Source organism: Lissotriton vulgaris, chromosome 2_1, assembly GCF_964263255.1.
Source record: "Lissotriton vulgaris chromosome 2_1, aLisVul1.2, whole genome shotgun sequence".
Classification (NCBI taxonomy): domain Eukaryota; kingdom Metazoa; phylum Chordata; class Amphibia; order Caudata; family Salamandridae; genus Lissotriton; species Lissotriton vulgaris.
In genome coordinates this window covers 288485747-288509764 of record NC_141687.1, presented here as the reverse complement: position 1 = coordinate 288509764, position 24018 = coordinate 288485747, and the positions used below count along the sequence as shown (strand labels likewise).

Genomic DNA, 24018 nt, shown 5'->3' with positions numbered 1-24018 from the left:
CTTTTTTTTCTGTTCACAAATATTCCCAGAAGTATGCATGGTAATCCGTGCAAGGGGCAGAATTATGCATGTTAATCGTGCGAGGGGCAGAAGTATGCATGGAAATTTGTTCAAGGAGCAGAAGTATGCATGGTAATCTGTGTTACGTGTCCATAGGGACATTGTTGTTTTTCACTAATTTAGCATGAGCACGTTGCTGCTTTCCTGCTGCTTTGCATATGATACTACACATCTTTATTTTTGCAATCATTTCAATGACTGCTTTTACATGAAACCTCATCGCTGTGTTCGCTCTCTGCATGTTGTTTGGACAGCGTACTTGTTTTTTTTTTTTTTTACTATCTTTTTATTAACAAAACAACAAAGAAAAACTTCAGGTGACATTAGAGGCTCTCATACTTATTGATATTACATTTCCATACGTACAGGATAATAAATACATAGTATAGATGATGGATCACAGGGACTCGTGCGCCTCTACTGCCTCTGGACATATCAGGGGGGTGGGGGTACAGATGTTTCCACGGTATCGATTCCAAGTCCCCCATACCTTCCCCCACTTCTCAGGGCAACCCCTGGCCACATAGACCGACCTCTCCCTAAACACGCACCAATCCAAGTCTTCTCCCCACTTCATAACCCGAGGCAGCTGACTGGCTACCCACAGCTGGGCAATGTTACGTTTAGCTACCATACATGCCAGAGTTACCCATTGCCTCACATACACATTCAGATCTGTGGGTTCCCAGACCTTTAGTATGCACCTAATGGCCTTAGGCCGTATCGCCACCCCTAGGACATCTCGCAGCGTATCATGGACTTTCACCCAATATTCCTGTACCGCCGTACAGTGCCACAAGATATGCATGAAGGTCCCAAGCTCTCCACCCTCCCTTCGACATTCCCCACTCTCCACACGACCCATTCTAACCAGACGATGCCCCATAACATATGACCTGTGTAGAATCTTCAGTTGCACTAATCTGAACCTCATCTGTATCGCTACCACCTTTGGAGAGGAAACAGCCTCCCGCCAATCCTCGTTTTCTAGCTCCAACCCATCTGTACTCCAGTGCGTCCTGAGAAGGGCCAATGGGTCCTCCATATTGTTTATGAGCTTTTTATATATTAGTGAGATAGTCTTCTCTGGAAGGTGTCCGTCTAACACTCGGTCCTCGAGAGGGGAAGAGTCTTCTCTGGAAGGTGTCCGTCTAACACTCGGTCCTCGAGAGGGGAAGCGTCGGGGAGCGTCATGTCTCCGGGAACATGTACGAGCAAAGCATGCCTAATCTGGAGAAAATGGTAGTGCTCACTGTCATGTAGGTGGTATTGTTGCTTAAGGGAATCAAATGTGAGAACTGTGCCCTCCCTCCACATATCTTTAATCTGCGTGATCCTGATGAGATCCCATTTGTCAAATCTTTCCAGGGAGAAGAGCGAGACAGCACCTATGATGTAGAACTACCATCTATAGGCTAAGGTATGGGGTCTGCTGACAAAGCCCAGATAGCTTCTATTATATAATAATACTTCTTAGCAAGGGGAGGGAGGTTAGGCACTTAAGTCCTTTCTCTATAGTTGTGTTATGATGACGTCTCGCTTCATGATTTGTGGACTAGATGCCGTGCTGGCTGTATTTGTACTATGCGTTTTTCTGCTTGTTGTTGCATGTATCCTGCATGTTGGGGGCACGTTAGTTAAAATACACATTTTAAATCTTTTTGTGTCTCCGTCAGATCTTATTGTGGACTAGTGCAAGAGAGTGAGCAAAAGGGTGTGTCTTGTTACCACGATTCCTGCGAGATCTGGGAGTGTTCTGTTCTGGGGTGTTCAATCATTTTTTTCCTTTGGGAGCGAGTACGAGAGCAAGTGAGGCACTATAGATAGTCGTAAGTGGGTTTGTGAGTACTAAGATGATAGGAAGAACCAGTCCCATTTCCTGAGCATAGTTCTGTATTTGTGCAGAATCCCCGCAACATCTGCAAGGACAGAGGTATGCATGTTAATCTGTGCAAGGGGCAGAAGTATGCATGGTAATCTGTGCAAGGTGCAGAAGTTTGCCTGGTGATCTGTAAGGGGCAAAGTATGCCTGGTAATCTGTGCAAGGGGCAGGAGTATGCATTGTAATGCGTGCAAGGGGCAGAAGTATGCATGGTAATGCGTGCAAGGGGTGGAAGTATGCATGATAATCTGCAAGGGACAGAAGTATGCATGGTAATCTGCAAGGGACAGAAGTATGCATGGTAATCTGTGCAAGGGACAGAAGTATGCATGGTAATCTGTGCAAGGGGCAGACGTATGCATTGTAATGCCTGCAAGGTGCAGAAGTACGCATGGTAATCCGTGCAAGAGACAGGAGTATGAATGTAATCTGTGCAAGGGGCAGATTTCCAGGCGTACGTTTGGCAATGTCATATGAAACAATCCCATGCAGGCACCTGTTCCTACTGTGTGGAAATCTACATAGCTTGGATTTCCGTAAATTGGTAATGGAGCAGTGTGTGCAAATGAACTTTAAAAAAAATCTCTGGGGGGAATACATATTTGCCTGTTGAGAAAGCCCTTTTTAGGTCTCGCCTGTCGATGCGCATGCGCATCGAGCAAGCGAGACTATGGGGGCTCATCGACTCTTTATCCAACTTGCAAGGAATCGTGGCGATTCCTTGCAGTGCCCGTGACTTTTAAGCTCAATGCGCATGCGCATTGAGCTTAAAAGCGCGTGCACATGGCCCCAGCCGCCTGCCTTGCCTACTCTCCCGCCCCCTCACTTCTTGATTGCACGGCCGCTAGGCCGTGCCTCCCCTACTCCTCCTCCTACTCTCCTCCCCTCCCGTCTGTTCCCGCACTCCTCCCACACCCCCGCTCCGCCCCCTCACTCTCTCTGCCCGCCCGCTCTCCACTCTATCAGGCAGCCAGCCGCACTCCTCCCACACCCCCGCTCCGCCCCCTCACTCTCTCTGCCCGCCCGCTCGCCCCTACTGTGAAACCTAACCAATCGCTAGTTGTATGGAAATAAAGAGGTGGGCTCGCGCAGGACCGGGCGTCTCATTCTCTCCTCGCAGGCAAGTCAGGCGCTTGATCGAGCTCGGGCTCTGCAGACCAGACGCATGCAGGGAACCCCGGGAACTCATTCTCTCAATCTAAAGACGCGCGGGACACCCGAGCGTCGCATTCGCATCGTGGCACACCGGGAACACGAGTCTCGCGTTCTCACACACCGGGAAGACGAACGCGGGGTTAAAGCCGCGCTCTCCTAATCATGTTAGATGTATACAAGGGGCCGGAGAGTGCATCGTTCTGATTCTGACGCTCGGGTGTATCATTCTCACAGATATGTACACAGAGAGCCCGCGGGAGTATCATTGCCACAAACAGCACGGACACGCACCCACAATCCGTCTCCTTCTCACACAGTGAAGCCGATGGGATCACTCTCACAGACAGCTGATCCATGTCTCACAGACACAACAGAAGCCATGGGGAGCCCAGGAGAATCATTCTCATAAAAGCAAAGAACACCGCACGCGGACACCCTTTTGTTTTCCTCCGGGTCTAGTATTTTCACTGAACAGCTCATCAGCCACTCGACTGGGAGTATCAGCTGCATCTTTTGAAATCGATAGCTTTTTATTGCATTAGAAAATTAATTTCGTTTTTTGTGTCTTCCGTAGGGAAGATCACGCCCAAAGCAGCATAGAGCCCCGGTCCTGTTGTTTCTCCCACGGTGGGCTATCGTGCCGGGAAAGCCCCCTCCTCTCCGCCTCCCCCTCCACAGCAGTGAAGGCTTCATTTGCTGTTGAAATCAGTTGGAGAGGGGCTATTTTCGTCTTCCCAACGAGCGGCTATTTTTGCTCCAAGCCCGCGCCGAGAAGCGAAGTCTGTCTGGAAACTAGAACCGCCTGGTCCTCCTTGGGCGAAGCTCTCATTCGTCCATAAAAGACGCCGACATGTCGGGCAGGCGCTTCTGGGAGCAGAATGACGAGAATAGTCTGTAATAAATATGAAAAGGTTTGCTGCTGATCCTTTAAGCTGTTCTTTTATGAAATAATGTGAACCTGATCCTGATCTCATCTTGTAGAAAAGCCTTTGTCTCCCTTACATTTATAATCTTAAGTGCTTTCTAGAACATTGACGAGCATCTACTCCTCCTCCTACTCTCCTCCCCTCCCGTCTGTTCCCGCACTCCTCCCACACCCCCGCTCCGCCCCCTCACTCTCTCTGCCCGCCCGCTCGCCCCTACTGTGAAACCTAACCAATCGCTAGTTGTATGGAAATAAAGAGGTGGGCTCTTTAAATAGGACTTGAAACCACTCCGTAATTTTACTTATAATTGTTTAGAATTATTTCCGTGAAAAGATAGCCTGAATGGGTGTAGGCAGTTAATACGTTTTGAATTCTGCTATAACCATTCTCGGTCTGTAGTGCGTAATGTTTGGTTGCAAAATCAATGTTAGTCCTGCTTTTATTTTTATCATGAGACCAGTGTTGGTCCTACATTTGTGTCTGCTCGGGATGAGCTAACGCGAGAGCGCCTAAATAAAGTTAGGACTGCTGGGCGAGTTGCGAGTCCTGTGAAAGGAAGGGGAAATCCTCTGTCGTCCGCACTACGAATTGGGTAAGCACCGGTTTGGTCTCCCGCTGTCTCGCTGTTTATCATATGGCGATCAACAGAATCGGGAACGCGTAAATTTAGACAGTGTCCCGGGATACTAGGTCTAAGTCGGCATTATCAGCCGTATAAAGGGAACGTGTATGTGTCAACGCGTCCCTGAGTTTCACTCTCGAGCTACTAATCTCTTCTAATCTGCACTGCAAGTTGTACACATGGGGACGCATAACTAATACCACGTATAGTGGCCTTATGGACATATAATGAACACCATGTCCCGAGGTTTCTTCTTTTCTTTCTCTTTTTATTTATTGGCAATGTGAGTAGAGCACTTGGGGACTTTACATTCAATACCGCGTTCTCTTTGTAGATACGTGGTAGCTGTCTGAAATGGCTTGAGTCTCCCGAAATAACACGGTTGACATTTATTTAGGTAATTGATGAGTCTTTTTCTTTGAAGTTTATATGATTCACGTTCCGTGCCCGCCCGCTCTCCACTCCATCAGGCAGCCAGCTTCAGGAGAGCAATCTGCGGGGTGCCGCCATTTTAGCAGCACGGGCTTTCCCGATCACGACTGCCACATGAGCGCCAGCTTATTTGAAAAGGGTTTGAATGCACAGGCCTGGGCCCTGCAGTCCCAGTGCTGCACATGTTCGAAATGTTGAGCTGCCACTATGTGTTGGCTCACAATAGGAACACGAACACGCTGCTTCTGTCTCCCTACTTACCAGTCCATTTGAAACCAAAGAAACTGAGGCACATGGATACTTCACGTTCTATTTCATTCTGCATTTCTTAAGGGGATTTGCTTTTTTGAGATGATGTGACTATGCAGTCACCCCCTAACCCTCACCCCCTCACTCTCACCCCACACCCTCACCCCCTCACCCCTCACCCCCTCACCCTCACCCCCTCACCCCCTCACCCTCACCCCCTCACCCTCCACCCTCACTCACCCTCAACCCCTCACCCTCACACCCTCAACCCTTCACCCTCACCCTCACACCCTCAACCCTTCACCCTCAACCTCTCACTCACCCTCACTCACCCTCAACACCTCAGCCTCACCCTCACTCACCCTCACCCTCACTCACCCTCAACTCCTCACCCTCACTCACCCTCACTCACCCTCACTCACCCTCACCCACACTCACCCTCCCTCAACCCCTCACCCTCACTCACCCTCACCCTCACTCACCCTCACTCTCACCCTCACTCACCCTCACCCTCACCCTCACTCACCCTCAACCCCTCACCCTCACACAGTGCAATAGGTCTCGGAGCATTTGAGTTAGAGCTTTTAGAAATGTTTATGGCTTTTTTTTAAAATTCTTTAGCATTGGCTACAGGAAACAAAAATGCTAAAGATTTACAAAAAAACCCATAAACAATTCTAAAAGCACTAACTCTAATGCTGCGAGACCTATTGCATTTCCAATGCTTGTTCTGCATACCACCCAATGCTGGGAGTGATCCTTTCTGCTTTACGGTTCTGGAAGGGGTGTTCCTAGCATTACAACTATTTCAAAGGCAGCAAGAGGTCCGCTTGCAATTAGTAAATGCTCACAAACCTGCATGTTTGAGGGCGTTCCCAAACTAACATGTCAAAACATGCCTTGTATAGCCCGCTGCATGTACCTTTCATGGGCTATACTACTGCATATTTCTCTGCACTCTTCGAGTACTAAATGCATTTACGCCTTCATTTAGCGAATTCCTGGCAGGTATAAATGAGGTAATTTAGACCATAAACTCGTGTCACCTTTGTGAATAGATCACTAAATGTTTTAAATGTACGGCATTTAGGAAAAGGGCTGTTTTTGCCAGGCAAATTGTACTGCCGTAAAATTCTGAACATTTCACCAGGGAGGCTGTATGGTGACATCACTTCAAACAGTCCCAGTGTTAAAGAGCAAACCAGCCTAAAATATCTTTATATTTATTCAAGTTGAGCCTAGATTAATTTATCACAGCGCCGTCATATACAGATGACACACAGGCACACAGATGTACATCTGCTTTACTGAATCTACAGAACACACTCTTTAATATCCAATCCTGGAATTGAGACAGCAGTTCTACGGCTTAGCTAATACTTTTAGGGTGTAAAGCGAGATCATGTCATACCTTCCTCAAAACACCAGACCATTTAGGGCAACATATCCCCCAGTTCCCACAAGGGCTACCTCCTCTTTGCAAATTCCCACCGCCCTCCCAGATGTGGGCATCTTATCAATGGTTAATAAGGGCACATGACAAACCACTGAGGCATTCCACTCCGAATGGCAGATGATCAATGAGTACCCCTTTCACACCCACTCCTATTTGCAGTTCAGACTACGTTGCAAAAGACTTGTCACAAGTTAGGATGATTTTTTCGACTCCTAAAATATTTTTTACAAATACTAAAAATGTATTTTCTGTTGGAAAAAAACAGTGATTTTGCGAATCACAGGCTCTGAAATCACAGCTTACTTTTGCACATCATGCCCTATCCACCTTCCAGAGTCCATTCTCTCCTTCCTACCTGGAACCCAAGAAGTACAGATTTGCTATTCAATTTTAATTCAATTCCAATTTTATTGATATATGATTTGGAACTCGATTGAGGTCCACATAAAAGCAAGACATGAGAGAACAACAACAGTTACAGATACATAAAATCCTTAAAATACATTCTATTAACACAGAAACTGAAATATAGAGATCATGTCCATTAATACAGTTCTAAAAAACATTTTAAAAAGTAAAAAATTCTGTAGCAAAACATTTCATTGGGGGGGTTATAAGTAGCATCGATTAAAGATTTGGCAGACAAAATGTTTTATTGTAAACAGATTGGTCTCACCCACTTTCGGCGATGAGCCATTAGGGCAGGGCATACGAAGAGAACATGGGCGGTATCCTGGATCGAATTATTGCACAGGTTACATTTGTCGGAGGAACCATACCATCTAGATAGTAATTTATTCAAAGGGAGGAGATCCTGCCTCAAGAGGAACCAAAAGCGGCGTAGGCCGTGGGGAAGGTTCCAAGAAGCATAAGGTTGCATATGTTTAAATAAATAAGAATTAACAACATGAGTAACACCTTTCTTTGAAATAAGGGAATCTCTTTCCCTCCTAAAACTTAACTTCCATGTTGCTAGTTTTAGGGTGGACTTTAGCTGATGTGTAGATAGCAAAAAAAGAGTTGATTCCTCCAATTCAAGTAGTGTAACGGCCCTTCTAAAATTCCTTATAAGTAGGGAGTATTCTTTTAGGGGACCCAATAATTCTTTTTTGATGAGGTATCTTAAAGTGGCCGGTTTTCCCTTGGCCAAACAAGAGAACCAACGTATTACTCCCGCCAGGCCCTGAACCCAACTACTTAGTATGCCAAATTCAAGTCTAAGAGATGCCACTGTACAAGCATTGTTAACCGTTGTTAGATATCGCAAAAGTCTGCCCTCGATAGTATCCAAAAAAACCCATTGCCCCAGATCAATAAGTTCAATGCCATAAAGCAAAGAGGCTGGAATTTTTGACCGGAAAGCCATCTAGCAGATGAACAAAATGTCTTTTGCTGGTGGCTTTATAGAGAGCACTTAGTCCATTACCCTGTATCTTGGCCTTCCGAGTATTGTTATCTATGTTTGCCTTATCGCTCAGGTTACCACATAGTATTTTCCCTAAGAAAACACAGGATTTTACAATTTCCAGCTTATGACCACCTAGAGACAAGCTAAAATTCCCAGAATTCGTTTTTTTCTTTCCCATCATACACATTACTTTGCTTTTAGAGATATTAATCTTCAGATGATGGGACTCGGCAAATACATGTAATGCCTGCAGACGATTGTTAAGTCCTTTCGGGGTAAGGTCTAAAAGTAATATATCATCTGCGTACATCAAACATGTAATTGGTTTGTCCCCCAGAAGAGGGGCAATTCCTTCGCTTGAAGATAAGGTCTGGGGGAGGTCACAAACATAAAGGGAAAACAATAGTGGGGCTAATAAACAGCCCTGTTTGAGACCATTGACTGAGGGGATCGCTTGGGATAAGCCTCTCTCCCCTCCCAATAATACTCTGCACCAGGTATCAGAGTGGAGGTCCTGAACTAGGTCTAAGAGCCGACTGGCATACCAAAAGCCAATAGTTTCTTCCACAGCAGAGGACGATCAACTTTATCAAAAGCTGTGGAGAAATCTATAAAGGCTGCATAGACTCTCCCCCCTCTAACCCTGATGTATTTATCGGATATTACTTGCAGAGCTGTTAAGTTATCCATGGTGCCATGGTTCTTTCGAAATCCCGTCTGCTCAAAGGGAAGTATATTGGTCTGGTCCACCCAATCATTAATTAGTTTCAAAAGGCATCTTGCGAAAACTTTGCCAATTGCATCCAAAAGGGCAATTTGACGATAGTTTTGGGGAGACAACCAGTCACCCTTTTTAAAGAGGGGAACCAGAATACTCCCCTTCCAAGATGAAATAACCTTTCCACTCAAAAAGCAAATGTTAAACACAGGGCATAGCAGTTTGCTCCATTTTGCACTACTTTGCTTTAGGACAGAAATTGGGAGTTCATCCGGTCCCATTGCCCCAGAAGAGCGCATTTCCTTAATACCTAATTCAATAGCCTTTTCAGAAAGTGGGACCAAAGGCTGACTGTTCTCATTAAAACTTATACGGGGAACCACTGTTCCATTACTTGCATAAAGGGCTGTGACATAATCCACCCATACTTGCTCTTCAATGGGGATAGGAAGTGGTCTTGTTCTGGCTCCACAGCCCTCGCCTATGAGGGACCAAAACTGTCTCATTTCTCCATTAAAGGCAGCCTCTCTTAGTTTTATCCAAATAATTTGGCAGCTGTGAACCAGATTTGCTAGTTATTCTCAGTTCCAAACTCATAGCCCAATAGCCCACAGGGGAAAATATATGAATACTTCCATTTTGGACCGACGTCTTTTGACCTTCTTGAGGTAATGTGCAAACTATAAATATGGCAAGTCAGTCAGTCCTGTTTTTGGGGTAAAACTTCGTTATACATGATGACTTGTGCTGTTGAAAGCAGGTGGGGAGAAAAATGTGCACGTATGATGTAAATGTAAAGCAGGCTATAACTGTAGGAACCAGTTTGTAATAAACTTTACAAATGAACAAACATTTGAATCACTTAGGATACTGCAATCAAGTACATGACGGATGGATGCTTGCTGCGGCACATACTTGTAGACCCCAGTCTTAAACAATATAGCACAATTATCCTTGATGAAGCTCATGAGCGCAGTCTAAGCACCGTAAGTAATTTTTTTTTTGTGTTATATATTTTCCGTATTGTGCTTCTTTTTACTTTTACTTGTCAATATATTTTCAAATTTGGTCTCAAGATTTCACCTGCTTTTAAATAAATACTTCTTCAGAGGCAGCTTATATTGCAAACCTGGTACTTTTGTTTGGTTTATGGTTTAGTACTTGTGGCTTTTCAGGCACATTTGCAGCCTCATTGGTGTTGCTGCACTATAGTATTTGTGAAGTCAATGGCCAGACCTAGTCCATTCCTGTTCTTTTGACGCTATTAAGGTAGAAGGTCTTGAGTGGTGCTAGTGGGGTGCTCAGTCTATGGAAGATGCATGGGACTAGCCATCCCTCCTCTGTGGGCATTTGGTGATAGTGCTTTAATGTTAGAGAATGGCATTGCATTACTTGCTGTTTGTGTCTGGAACGTGCTTTGCAAATATAACCTGTGTGCAGAAATCCTGTGCAGGACTGTGGAGTTAATGGCGTGAACACTAGCATCCTACATTTAATTTTATATCCGGAGAGCAGAGAGCTGTGCTCGTAGTACCTCGTGTTGTTATGACAACATATAACAGGATTCTGATCACCCCAGCCCTGCTTTCTTGTTTGTGCTCCTACAAAGAAGAGAGTGGCGTTTCACATGCTGCCTTTGCAATGTTATCACTTAAAAGACATGCAGCCCACGTCTGCAGGAGTTTTATTTGGCTGGAATGAGACTTTAGTGGCTACAGAAAACGGTTACAGAGAGAGTATTTGCTGGAACCTTTTCAATACTGCAGCAAATATATTGCGAGGTTTAACTAATTCGATATTGTCAGATGTTTGAACTGCGGGGCCCTTTAGGCCTTCCCCTTTCCGTGCCTCCAGCTCTTAAAAAGATAAATTAGTCTGCAGTTCTGTTTATGCTCCTGCACCATTAATACTGAAACTCTTTCAAAATCACAATCGTTGCATATATGTTTTTGTGCTCAGCAGATAACTGTCTTTCACAATAATAACCTAAACACATCTTTGTTTTCAGCACAACCAATCATTTCACTATAAACACAAATCAAAACTTACTGCCTGTGGCAGTGTTTTATATTTTATAATGTAGTTTTGTGGAAACTTGAGTGGAACTTACATTATTGAAAATATCTGTGAGTGTAGACTTGATGTGACAGTTGGATTGATTGTCCTTCTCATTTCTCTGTCCTACCCTTTCTAACCATAGGACATCCTTTTTGGTCTACTCAAGAAGCTCTTCCAACCGAAAATGTGTCCTGGTCGGAAGCGCCCGCTGAAGATAGTGGTGATGTCAGCAACCTTGGAAATCCCAAAACTTTCTGAGTTCTTTGAAAACTGCCCAGTTGTACACATTCCAGGGAGGACCTTTCCTGTCAAGGAAATATTCTGCAACTTGATTGGCCCCAAAAATCTTGAAGGTTCAGCTTATGTTACAGAGGTAACAACTGTACTTTGGTCCTAGTTCATTGGTTGTTATAAAAACTTTGCTTGGAATGGCACTGAGTTTTTAAGCTACTTCCTTTGTGTTTGCGGTGAAGGACTGTGCACATAGAAACTCTACTTTCCTTGCTTTTTGTGATACCAAGAGGTGACCTTTGTGTCTACAGGAAGGAGGCTTTGCCCATAGGTTACACTTTTTTTGCAGTAATTAAACCCAATGACTGTTTTTTATTCTGGTCTTATCATTAGCCCTTTTTAGGTTTCGCCTAGCTTGGCTGCGCACATGCGCAGCTCGCTCAGCGAGATTTTATGATTTTAAGGGAGCTTCAGTATCAGACTTTAAGCTCCGCCACTCTTTCCCATTGGCTGGCGTCACCATTCATGCTAAACGGTGGCCAGCCATTGGAAAAGAGGTTTGTATGACATATACTTTTCTCTTTTTCTGCCGTCCGACTTGGACGGGCTCGCCTGCTTTCCTTCTGAAGTAAAAGGTTTCTTATCTTTATGGGGCCATGTGTTTAAACACATGGCCCCATAAAGAAAAGAAATAGTCATGAAAGCAGGCCCACAAGAAAAGCAGGCCCATGTTTATTTTTGCATCTAGCTTTCACTTTAAAGTGAAAGCGAGATGCCAAAATAAACAGTGGCTGACTGGCGAGCGTTTTTTTTGCGTTCGTTCTTTCCTTGTTTTAACCGTTTGCCCGTTTTGTGCCTATTAGCTTACCTGAAGCCATCAGAAAAGTACAAAAAGCTGGAGAGAAGGGATGCATGCCAAGCAATTGGGTTCAACGATGTAAGTTTGGTCACTGGTCAAACTCTTCACAGCTGGCAACTTCGAAGTGTCCCCACATAATATGTAACACCTTCAGTTATTTCTGGATTTTTAGCCAACTGACTGTTGCATATTCTATAGCGTAGCATCTTGGATGTAATATTGAAATTGCTCTTTGCTAAAAAACCAAGCAATGATTTACTGAAGGTAACACCAATGTCACTGGGCCATTAGAAAGCTGTGCTGGCAGCTAACTTTGCACTTTGTATTCCCCCAGGTGTTTCAGTCTACCACGTGTTTTATTGATCATTTCATGGTACATGCTGTACTGTTACATACTGTCCAGTGCTTTTCTCGAAATTCCGTTTTCATGTTGCTTACGTGATAAGGAACAAGATTACCTTTTTTGGGGGGGGGGTGAAAATATGTTCTAAACTGATTTGATAAATTTGATGTAGTACCAGAAGTCCCATTACATGACTCTGTTTCCTTTGCATGTTGACTTCCTGGCCCTTTGGTGTGTGATGTCAAAGGCGTACTAGGTTGATTTTAGTTTTACTTTTAGTACTTTAGCGTGGTAGTAACTTAAGCGAGACACATTGCACAGGTGACTGGTTTGTATGATTCTCATGTTTGGCTAATGGGGGATAACAAATAGGCCATGCATCATAAGTGAGGGGACATGTAGACGTGAATCATGCAACATATATTAAAAAAAACAACATGGCAGGGTTCTTTAAAGTTCAAGAACAGTTGCGTATGTTTGACATTTGTTTCATTTTAATATTGCCATATATTTCTGCAATAAGTAACATTTATTCAAAGTTATAATTTTACAAGCATTACATAGCTTTTCTTTTGTTTTTTTTATTCGTGTAACAAAATTCACTTCGTCACAAGTAAGCCAAGGGGCATACATTTTTAGTATGCACAATTTGTCAATAATATTACAATAATTTAGTCTATTAAGCTGTACACAAAGTATTTTTCGTTTGTTTAGGGCTTACTCTGAATTGTATCGCTTCTACATGCGTGCAGATTTTGCAGTTACGGAAGGTGAAATACAGTGGGCTAAATCCGTTTTTCCCTGATAACAGACTGCTTGACTAGATAACATGCTGCTTTGAGCCCAGTTTTCATGATCAGAGTTTGCAGTTCAGCCACAGGGGTTATCTCTAGAGTTGTACAGGAACAGCAAATTGTTAGTGCATAGTTGTCTTTCAAACACAACATTACTACACACAGATCAATGACATTGACTTTCGAAGTATGAATATGAGGTACATCTACCAAGCACTTTGTGAGAACTCTTTCAGGGACTATGATAGCTAAATCGAATGCAATTCTTTCAAAAAGGGGCAGAAGAATACAAAATGAAATGTAGAGCATAGACCGCTCAAAAAAAATCCAGCACAAACCATGTTTTAAAACAAGCTTTAAAAATGCAATAGGTCTCGCCTTTCATTAAGTTAAATCCATTTGCTTTGCTATACAATACCATTAGCAAAGCAAATGGCTTTAACTTAATCAAAGGCGAGACCTATTGCATTTTCAAAGCTTGTTTAAATTTGGGTCAGTTCATGATTAAGTCTTCAAAACTGTATTATGTCAAATGATATCCAGTCCAAATATGCATCCTTCCCCGCACCCCCTACAGATACCCAGTTGTTCTGCTAAATTCTAAAATATGAAAGTATTCTTTAAAGAAAAAAATTAGTGTGCAAGATTTATTTTTACTCTAAGATTTATTGTTTTGCGGTTTCTACATTGCTTCATATTTTCAACCCGGTTCTGTGGAAATTCGGAAGCCAGCAAGTGTTTTTTTAATGAATCGGTGAAGGCATTCTGAAGCATCCAAGTCATTGAATTCAAATTTGTGAATGCAATAGGGAAGAAAAGAGAAATTGACAATAAGGTTTACTAACATCTTATTATATTTGCTGGACTCTTCTTGTTGCAGCAATTGTGTTGTTTGTCCAAATACGCAACACCACTAGTTAACAGCCTGCTGCCATGTGGCAGTGAAAACATGCTAAACCACTCTTACTGTCTGTGCTTCCCGTCTGAAAACCTGGCGCTGAAGTGGCAAAACCCAATTGGAAAACTGTGCTAAAAGGTGCATAATTGTCAAATGCCCAATGTGGGATGCAGCGTTACATTATATATGTATATGTATGTATGTGTATGTATATATGTGTATATATGTATGTATATATATATATATATATATATAACAGTATTTCTTCCAAAAACAATCCAATCCAGTCGGAAAAGGTGAATTTGCGGACCCAAAAGTTCTTTGTGCCAATGAAGTTTATTACGAAGCACCCTGCATCGTCGCCATGACGCGTTTCAGCCCCACTTGGGCCTTTTATTTACACACCATGTGCAAATTTAAAGTGCATCAAAAACGGACGGTCTACGCGTTTCGGCTCCTGCCTTCAATTGGACCATAGAGTTCTCGAGTCTAGACCTCATTTTAAAGTAGTGCTATGTGTAAGTACCCTCTTCCCTTTCCATGGTCATCTAGACCAACAATCCTGCACAGTGGTTCTCGGCAGGCATATACTTGTAGCCATTTTACATTTCTATATTAACGTAAAGTACTCATGTTAAATCAAACCTTACAAACCACAATATGTTACATCCAAATTTACATATTTATAATCATAGTCCCCTTTCCGTTATGTACAGTTCCAATCATATAATCATCAGTTGATTGTATAATGTTTTTCCATTTTCAGTAAAGTACTTTTCACATTTTATGGGTGTGCTCATTTTTAAACATATTTTCATATATTCATAGCCATACTAAAGTTCAACGGATATATATACAATATTTCAAAATTTCAAAAACTCATAATTGATATCCCAATCATTATTTACAAATATGTACATAATCAATTAATCCTAAATTCTATGGCAAATTTATATTTGGGCTAGGGGGTTGGCCATTCATGATATCTGTGAAGTACATTGCATCAATTAAGTCCTCATCCCAATCATCCCTTGAATTCTATGTTTATCTTTGTATGCCTACCCATGTTTTATCCTGTACACAAAGGCAAAAGGGTTTGAATGGAATTGTGGTTTGGGTTCTAGTTTATATGCTGTATCCTATGTTTTCCACATCTATTTACATAATTCACCTTATTCATTATGTACACTGATTACACTCATCTGATGTGAAAAGGTCAGTCTCTTGATTACATCACCTCATCTTCTATCTATAAGTGTACATGTAGTTCGGCATCCAGATTGTGTCCAAAAGGCACCTCAGTTCCCATGCCTAGTATCATTCTGGATTCAAGTCTTCTCAGTTGTAAAGTTTGATCTCCACCCCTTTCTGAGAATTTACTTAGCTTGATTCCTGAATATTTTAATAGGGTGGGATTGCTCTGATGGTGTTTGGCAAAATGTGTGGCCATCGGGTAGCATGGGTCCTTGTTTTTAATCGCCCTTAAGTGCTGAAGTATTCTTAATTTCAACTTATTTATTGTGCTCCCGATGTAAAACTTGTCACAAGACCATTGTAGTCTGTAAACCACACACTTGGATTCACATGTAATGCGGTCCTTGATTTTTTCTGTTTTGCCGTTTTGCAACTTATAGTCTTTAATGTTCACTCCGTGCTCGCAGGCCTTGAAAACCTGGCTCTCAAGTGGCAAAACCCAATTGGAAAACTGTGCTAAAAGGTGCATAATTGTCAAAGGCCCAATGTGGGATGCAGCGTTACATTATATATGTATGTATGTGTATGTATATGTATATATGTGTATATATGTATGTATGTATATATATATATATATATATATATATCAGTATTACTTCCAAAAACAATCCAATCCAGTCGGAAAAGATGAATTAGCGGACCCAAAAGTTCTTTGTGCCAATGAAGTTTATTACGAAGCACCCTGCATCGCCGCCATGACGCGTTTCATACAGGATTGGAAACTTATATATATATATATATATATATATATATATTTATATTAGTTTCCAATCCTGGATCTCCTCATTCGAAATCAGGCGCTGTCCCCGTGGGATCAGATTATCAAGAAAAAATGTTCTTTATTCCATAAGGATGGCTTGACGCGTTTCGGCGGCAAAACCACAACAGTTCAAAATACAGTGACCGTGATATATATACATGGGCAGTGATGATTGGTTAGGTGGTAGGTGTGTGTGTTGCCATGGAAACTTCCCATTCATAGTCATGGTAGAGTTATGCATTGCTACATGTGATGAGTCATGTCTCTACATGGAGTCTTTCTTTTGAGTTCGTGCATATGAGAACAATGTTAACAAATGATAATACAATTTAGTCACATCCATCAACTGTTACTTACTTACGTCAGTATAATAACAGCGGAAATTAATTATGATATTTGATATACATGTTATTTCACATTATGTAACAAATATCCACACGTAGCCCTGGCAGCACTACATATAATGGCGCTAGAAATAGATCTAGGTTACTACGTGCATAGTGTTGGGAGGGGAATTTGTGCTGATTAATGGAAACCTCGATAACACGCAGAAGCGCAAGATACGCCCTGTAGATAGCTGCCCTTGTGTCCGTGAGGGAGATTGGCCACTTTTAGTATACAACTGTAAACCGGTGTGAAGAGTAGCTCTTTGTTGGTATTATTTTAGGTCATGTGTTACCACTAGTAGCCTGTGGGTCTAGTGCCCTTGTTTTATAGCAGTTAGAGGAAAGATTTGTTCTCACAATTTTTGGGTTAGCTTTTGTGTCATACTTTTTTATTGGAGTTCAAAGATAACCGGGTTAGCTTTTGGTTCGTGGCCAATCGCTGTCAGGATCTACCAAACGCGCCTACCTAACCATTGAACTACATCTTCCAGAATCCCTGAGAGGGGGCGTGGCACTATATAGGCAGGGCGGACCATCTACACCTTGTTCGTGATTTTGTAACCACAGTGTGTTGGAACTACATCTGTGGTGTGCTGTGCTGGTCTCTTCTGTGAGTTCAGAGAGAGTTTGTTTCCCTTTCATTAACGTGTCCTGTGCAAGTGGAGCAGGAAACGCGCCTTGGAGTTGGTTTACTTGAGTCATTGTCGAGTAGCGCGTAGGACGCGCATCTTGTTTATTATTTTGTTTCCTTGGCGTTCCAGTGTTCTGTTCCTTTCTGGAGACAAGGAAGGAGAGCATTCCTATTCGAACGAAGAACGGACAGTGAGAAGCCAGAAAACGGCATCAGTACTGTGAGTTAACGAGCAGCGTGTGATTGTTTAACGCGTTGCTTGAACAGTAGTGCAGATTTTCCTAAGTGGCAATTGTGGCACGGCGAAGCGGAGGTTCAGAGGCTGTAGCAACCTGCGGTGGGATACTGGTTGGATATTGAAGTGAGAGCGGAGTGTAGTGGGGGACATCCTCCTGCTTGCTGCCGTTACGAAGAGAGGCACTAGTGTCTGTACGTTTAATTGCCAAAGCGGAGGGTAGTGGGGTAAGCCTACACCTTGCTGTGTTTGGAGCTTCGTTATCTAAGGATTTGTGCTAGTGGAATTGAGAGCGGAAGTCTGTGGTAGGACGCTACGACTTACCGTTTCCATTAAGGATTATGTTTGTACACTCCTAAAGGAAGGATTTGTCTTTTAAGAGACAGACTATTGTTTTGGATTCACGTTTGAATATTGGATATATACACTCGTTTTCTTTGAGCACTGAAACACACAAGGCAGGGTAGGTACGAATATACTAGAGAGATTTGACTACATGGTCTTGGGGTTAACTGGGAGTAACTGGTGTTTTTTGTTCCATAGGGACTATCATTGCAGTTATTCATATCTGATAACACAGGGGGAAGGTGGAGCGCATTTCTTCAGGAAAGGTGAAACTCTTAATCACAAGTAGTGAGAAGGCAAATGAGAGTAGGATTTCCCTGCGGACATTTATAACCTGTGTGCCTGTTGTTTTTGTCTTTCAGCCATCCCTTCCCTGCAGTCCCCTTCCGTCCCCTCCTTGTTTTGTTTTCTTCTTTATTCCCTCGCTCTATCACTCGAACTCGCTGTGTTATTTGTACTGGCGTGTTGGTGAGATAGGGAGGTGGAGTTATATGTGCAACGATCGGATCCTGCAGCGTGGAGTCTGACAATCGCCTCTTACAGAGTCTGCCCCACCTGAGAATTGGGGAATACGTGGGGGTTATCTGCGTGATGTGGAACACGCAGGTCTGTTATTGTGCGCCCAAGTGGGCTTACGCAGTTGCCTATTCATAGAAGACGGTGTGATATATCACTGTGGTGGGCTCTGATATTATTGTGACCATATGGCTGAGCTAAGTGGGTTCTCATGGTTTCTGGGCCATGGCGGAGATATCTAACCAGGTTGTTTCTCAATTCATAATGGGTTTGGGCGAGGGGTGGGGGGGGCCTAGGTTTCCAGTTTCTTAATTTATAAAAAAAATCAGATATTGATTAAAAGTCTACAACCTGGTGCACAGTGAATGTGTGTGATATTTATGTACAAAAAGTGAGAGTGGAGTTACTCCTATTCCATATAGGAACTGTTTTAGAGGAGTTCGTCCGTGACGGAGGGGCTGCTTTCTATCTGGGATGTTAATCTACATTAGCGATGCACACTCAAGGCTTCGTCTGCGTTAAGTCCATTGGGGGCCTTAGTGTCGAGAAGGATGACATACCTTGATTCTAGTCTCCTTAGTGCTAGCTGTCTGTTACCACCTCTGATGTTTTTCCTCACACTGTCTATCACAAAGTACTGGATGTTATCTGCTCTTCCCCCATGAAAGTTGTTAATGTGTCTAGCAAAAGGGTACGTGGGGTCATCATTGCTAATTGCCCGTAAGTGTTGTAGTATCCTTACATGGACTGGATGTATGGTACTACCCACATACCTCTTGTTGCAGCTACACTGTAAGACATAGATTGCAAAGTCTGTTTTGCATGTGTAATTTTCTTGTATGTCTACTGTTTTTTTCCTTAGTGGAAGAGGCACTTTGTCAGTGTTTAAGCCATGTCTGCAGGCTTTGCACTTAGTGCATTTGTGAAAGCCTTTTGCACTTTTTAGCCATCGAGTGTTCTTTCTTTTGATTGGTATGTTTGACACTATTTCTTCCTTCATTGATTTGGCCCTTCTGAAAGTTAGCTGGGGAAACTTTGCACAAGTTTTTCCTATGGTGGGGTAATTTCGAACCAAAGGCCCGTGTCTGTACATTATTTTGTGGACCTGTTTGTGATAGGCACTGTAGCCCGTGATCATACCTGGTGCCCCTGTTGCCTTCGGTTGTGGTGCTGTTACTGGTGGTTTAAATATAATACTTTCCCTGTTTTTTGTGTTGCATTTCATTTCTGCCTTCACAAGGGTATGCTTTGGGTACCCTCTTGTGCGCAGTCTTTTGAACAGACCTTGTTTGGATTCCTCAAAGCTCTCTTGGGTGCTGCAGTTGCGCCTCATCCTAAGACATTCTGCATAGGGAATACTGTTAATGAGACTAGTGGGGTGGAAGCTGGAAGCATGAAGGATTGTATTACCTGCTGTTGGTTTCCGAAACGTTTTAGATTGTATTTTGTTGTTCGAGACAAATAGCTCTAAATCTAAAAACGTGATTGTGCTTTTGCTGGTGGTGCAGGTGAATTTTAAGTTAAGTGTGTTCTGATTTAACTGTTCTGCAAATTCTGCGGCACTCTCCTCACTTCCTTTCCATAACAAAAAAATATCATCTATGTAGCGACTGTAAAGTGCCACATTTTCTGACATTGTTGTGATACATATGTTTATATACACCAGACCTCCTCTCCCAAGACAGAAGGGGCTGACACATGCTTGGTGCTTAACAGGAGACTTTAATTTGCCAAATTCATCTGCTTGCAGCAAAAATTGTTACATCAGTGAAACGCTGGGGAGACGCGTTTCAGGCCTTCGCCTTTTCTCAGTGCCGGTTTCACTTCTGCGCTGACATCGCACCTGGGGGCCAGATTAAATACACAGCAGTCCACTCCTACTGGAGTTAGTTGTCACGCCCATTACCCTTGATTGCAGAAGGCGCAGGTCCCAATCCTTGTCCACTCCGGGTTTTGTAGGAGCCGCTGCAGGGTCCTTAATGCAGTGATTAGGTCCCCGAACACCTTGTGGTGCCCCACCTTACTAGCCACGGAAACAAAGCTCTTCGGACAGTCTTTTTGGGAGGCATTGATGGTAAGTCTCTTTTAGTACACACCTTTCCCCATTTGGTGCGGGGACCTCTCTCCCCAACAGTAGTGAAGATCGCAGTCGATGTTTGTACCTGTTGTAGGGGCGTTGCGCTGTATTTTCAATACCACACCAAACTTTCACAAGTTGGCGCGAAGCTCCAGAACGAGAGGGCGTGTAGGTAACTCGGGGCTTTCAAACCGAGAACTACATACACACCAGACCTCCTCTCCCAAGACAGAAGGGGCCGACACATGCTTGGTGCGTAACAGGAGACTTTAATTTGCCAAATTCATCTGCTTGCAGCAAAAATCGTTACATCAGTGAAACGCTGGGCAGACACTTTTCAGGCCTTCACCTTTCCTCAGTGTCGGTTTCACTTCTGCGCTTGATGGACCATTTGGATAATTATGTTTTGATTAATAAACTTTTTTGATGACAATTTTAGTTTTTTAGTGATGTTATGACTCCTTGATCCAGATATCAATTGAATTTACTTAAGTCAATGTTTTTGTGACTTGTTTTGTTAATTTAGATAAATATAATTTTGTTACATAACTGATAAGATTGTATTTTGACATGTGTCCTGTTTTTTGATGCAGGTGAACACTGCTTTCTCGTTTAGAGGGATATTAGTATTGTTGTTGTCCTGAAGAAGGTGGTCCCACAATATATTTCCACTGGAATGTGTCAACGTCCACCCTTGCTTTGTTAAATTTAACAAACTATGAATCAGATGTGTTAAAAATATTTTCACTTGCTCATGTTTTATTGATTCCTTCTAATTAACAAAATTGTAATGACAAATGTGGGTGTCTTGGTTATTGTCTCTTAACAATGCTTTGATCATGTTATGTGCGCTTTTTTAGGATGAATTATTGTTTTTTTAGAACATTTTTAAGCAATGTGTATTTTATATAATTGTATGACTGCTTTTTATTGATTCCTTTATTAAACAGATTGTTACAATTGGCTTTTGGGGTCCCTCCTAGTTTTGTATTAAGAAATGTGTGAATGTGAAGATAGTGGAGTATAAGATGCCTGAATGAGTTGTTTTCTCCAAGAGAGTCTTTTTATAATACATTAACTTGATTTTAATAGAACAGCTCAAGTGGCTTAAAATTGTCCTTTATGAACTAGGCTCCACCTGAGCCTCTAGCCTTCTATGTTTGAGTGACGTTCTTTGAAAGCTATGCTGGAAAGATAATGGTCCTATTGGGAGAGATGCCCGACGGCTGTGGGGAGGCTGCTCTCTGTCAGAACCCGACGGAAAGGAGGAAGAGGAGCATAGAGTGGCCGAAGCCGCCGATGGCAGCGCGGGGCTCCCAGGAGGGAAGGGAAGCCCCGCGTCGCGAGAGAAGTCCCCGAGTAGTGGTCTCCGGTCGACATGGCTGCCCGGAGCTTCAGCTCCGTGGAAACCCTGCCGCCCAGGCCCGAACAAAGGGGGAGGCAGGCGGGAGCGGGAAGGCGAGGCGGGCCTGAGCACCACCGAGGGAACTCCTGTTGTTGGCATAATGGGGGTGCACTGGGCACCGGATGGAGGCCCTCGCCCACCCCAGGCACCCAGAGATCACTCCTCACAGAGCGGCCGGTCCCGCCACTGATCGGGGGGCGCAGACGTTCCCGCGGAGGTGCCCCCACCCAGGAGTCTAAGCACACAGCCCCGCTTCCGGGACTGGAGGCACGAGGACATCTGAGCCCGGCCTTCTTTCAGCCCTTCTACCCCTGTGTGCCCCCTCTCCAACAACTTCTGTTGCAGTCAAACAAAGTGCTGCTGCAGCCAGGCAAGAGCGAGGAACCAGTGAACTTTTCCCAGGTTTGGGGGCGCAGGAGCCACGACTGGCTCATTCTGATTGTCGTCGACGTTACTCCAGTGGACCCGAGCCTACACGCCTCCTCTCCCCTCCAGACTCTGATTTTTGAATTATGTACCGCCCTGACGTCTTTTGGCACTCTAATTCATACTCACTGGGTCAGTCTCATGGACTTCTCTACTTTTGTCCTGCCCGCCATTTGGCTGCTGTTCTCGGTCGCTTTTCTCTGGACCCTAAACCGCCATCTTGTCTATTCCCTTGTCATTTACCCTTTTCCCACGTTTCCCCCTTGACGATCCTCTGATTTGCCTTTTCTCCATATCCTTCTATCCCTCCCACCCTCCCTTGGTGCTGTGACTACGTCCACCCTCTGACCCCACTTAATGGAACTCTGCTTTCCTGTTTTTTTGGATCTTGACCTGAGAAAATCTTCTATTTGTTTATATATATGTATATAGAGATAACTCTAATCACTAGTATATGCAGTAGATCTTTGTACTCTCTACCATTCCTATGTGACTCTTAGAGTTTATCCATTTGTATCCCTTCCTTGTGTGACTTTTTAACTTGTACATTTGCAAAACAAATTCTGTTTGTATCTTTTATGTAATGCATGTAATCCTAAGTCCTTATGTTTCGCAACTGGTTCTTATGTAAAGCGCTCGGACACCTTCCGGTAATGTTTGCGCTATATAAAATTGCATTAAATAAATAAAATAAAAAAGTGATTATATTGGGCATTTGTCACCCATAGGCAAATATGGTGATTTGGCATCTCCCTGTCACTTTCCAGGTCGAGTAAAAAGAGTGATTTTGGTTTAGCTCAGATATTTTGCATACACCATCGCTTCATGCACCCAAGGAGGTAGAATGCATGGGGTGTCCATCTGGGGGGAGATTTCTCTTTGAAGTTGAAAGGTGTGTATATACTCAGCGTCATGCACCCAAGGAGGTAGAATGCATGGGGTGTCCATCTGGGGGGAGATTTCTCTTTGAAGTTGAAAGGTGTGTATATACTCAGCGCTACAGCTTAGACCTTAGACTTATTGCACTACAGTCTGATGTTTCCTGCGAAGCTCCGAGTGGTTTGCCAGGGAAAGGTACACTTCTTCCACTCAGCGGCTGAGGCCTCGGAGTGGGTGGACACACTGCCAGGGCCCCCGGCTCAAGCCTCAGAAAGGCTCCAAACTCCAAGGCTACACACTCCAAGGCTTAAATCATCCTGACAGCAGAGTCAAACCAGGAGGAACACACAACCTAACTCTCAAGTCCAGCAAGGACAAATAGAGGTTTGCTGTCATGAAACTCTCCATGAAGCGGATGCCCTGCTGGCAACGCTCAAACCTCAACTGGACAGATGGAGTACTCCTGAGTACGGCGTAGACAGTACAGATGATGGCTGCTCATAATTTGCTCTCTGTGTGAGGTGCCGGGGTGGCTGGGTAGAGGGGAGGGGCGCAGTAGCGATGGTGGGCAATGGGGATGCTGAGATCCCCATGGGGACCCTTCTGGAGGGGCTGTATCTGCTAGTGGCGACATCTGGTCCACCTTTTAATACTGAGGGACTGATGCGGGGATGTTCATTTAGACCTATGCCTGATGCCTGTTAGGGGGTGACCTAACGGAAAAACAAAATTCAGATAAGGAGGTGTGGAAATGCACTGCCACAACATGTTGGGACCAGGGGTCATTGTTTGTGGCAGGGTGGCGCATTTTGTTTTCCGATTCTTGATGCCTGTAGCGGTGTACTGATCCCTAGCATTGCACAATAGTTATTTTAAACTTCAGCTTGAGTTATTTATGAGCACAAAGTTTTGTATAGGCGGGACCTGCACGTTTGTGCTGCCTCCTTGTAAGGCGGGATTGGTTTGCTGTACTGCCCATGGGGTGGGGGTGTTTTGAGTTCTGTTTTTGGTTT

At 43.7% G+C, this 24018-nt stretch overlaps 1 protein-coding gene across 4 annotated transcripts in view; it reads left to right on the top strand.

The window, feature by feature from the left end:
* DHX40 (DEAH-box helicase 40) overlaps positions 1 to 24018 on the top strand; it is a 377067-nt gene that overhangs the window by 61861 nt on the left and 291188 nt on the right. For 2 of the 4 annotated variants that reach the window (XM_086954958.1, XM_086954959.1), the window contains exons 5-6: positions 9775 to 9894; positions 11109 to 11339. In XM_086954958.1, the coding sequence (XP_086811084.1) occupies positions 9775 to 9894; positions 11109 to 11339 (351 nt within the window). The remainder of the gene's footprint in view (positions 1 to 9774; positions 9895 to 11108; positions 11340 to 24018) is intronic. The other 2 variants (XM_086954961.1, XM_086954962.1) reach the window with 1 other exon arrangement.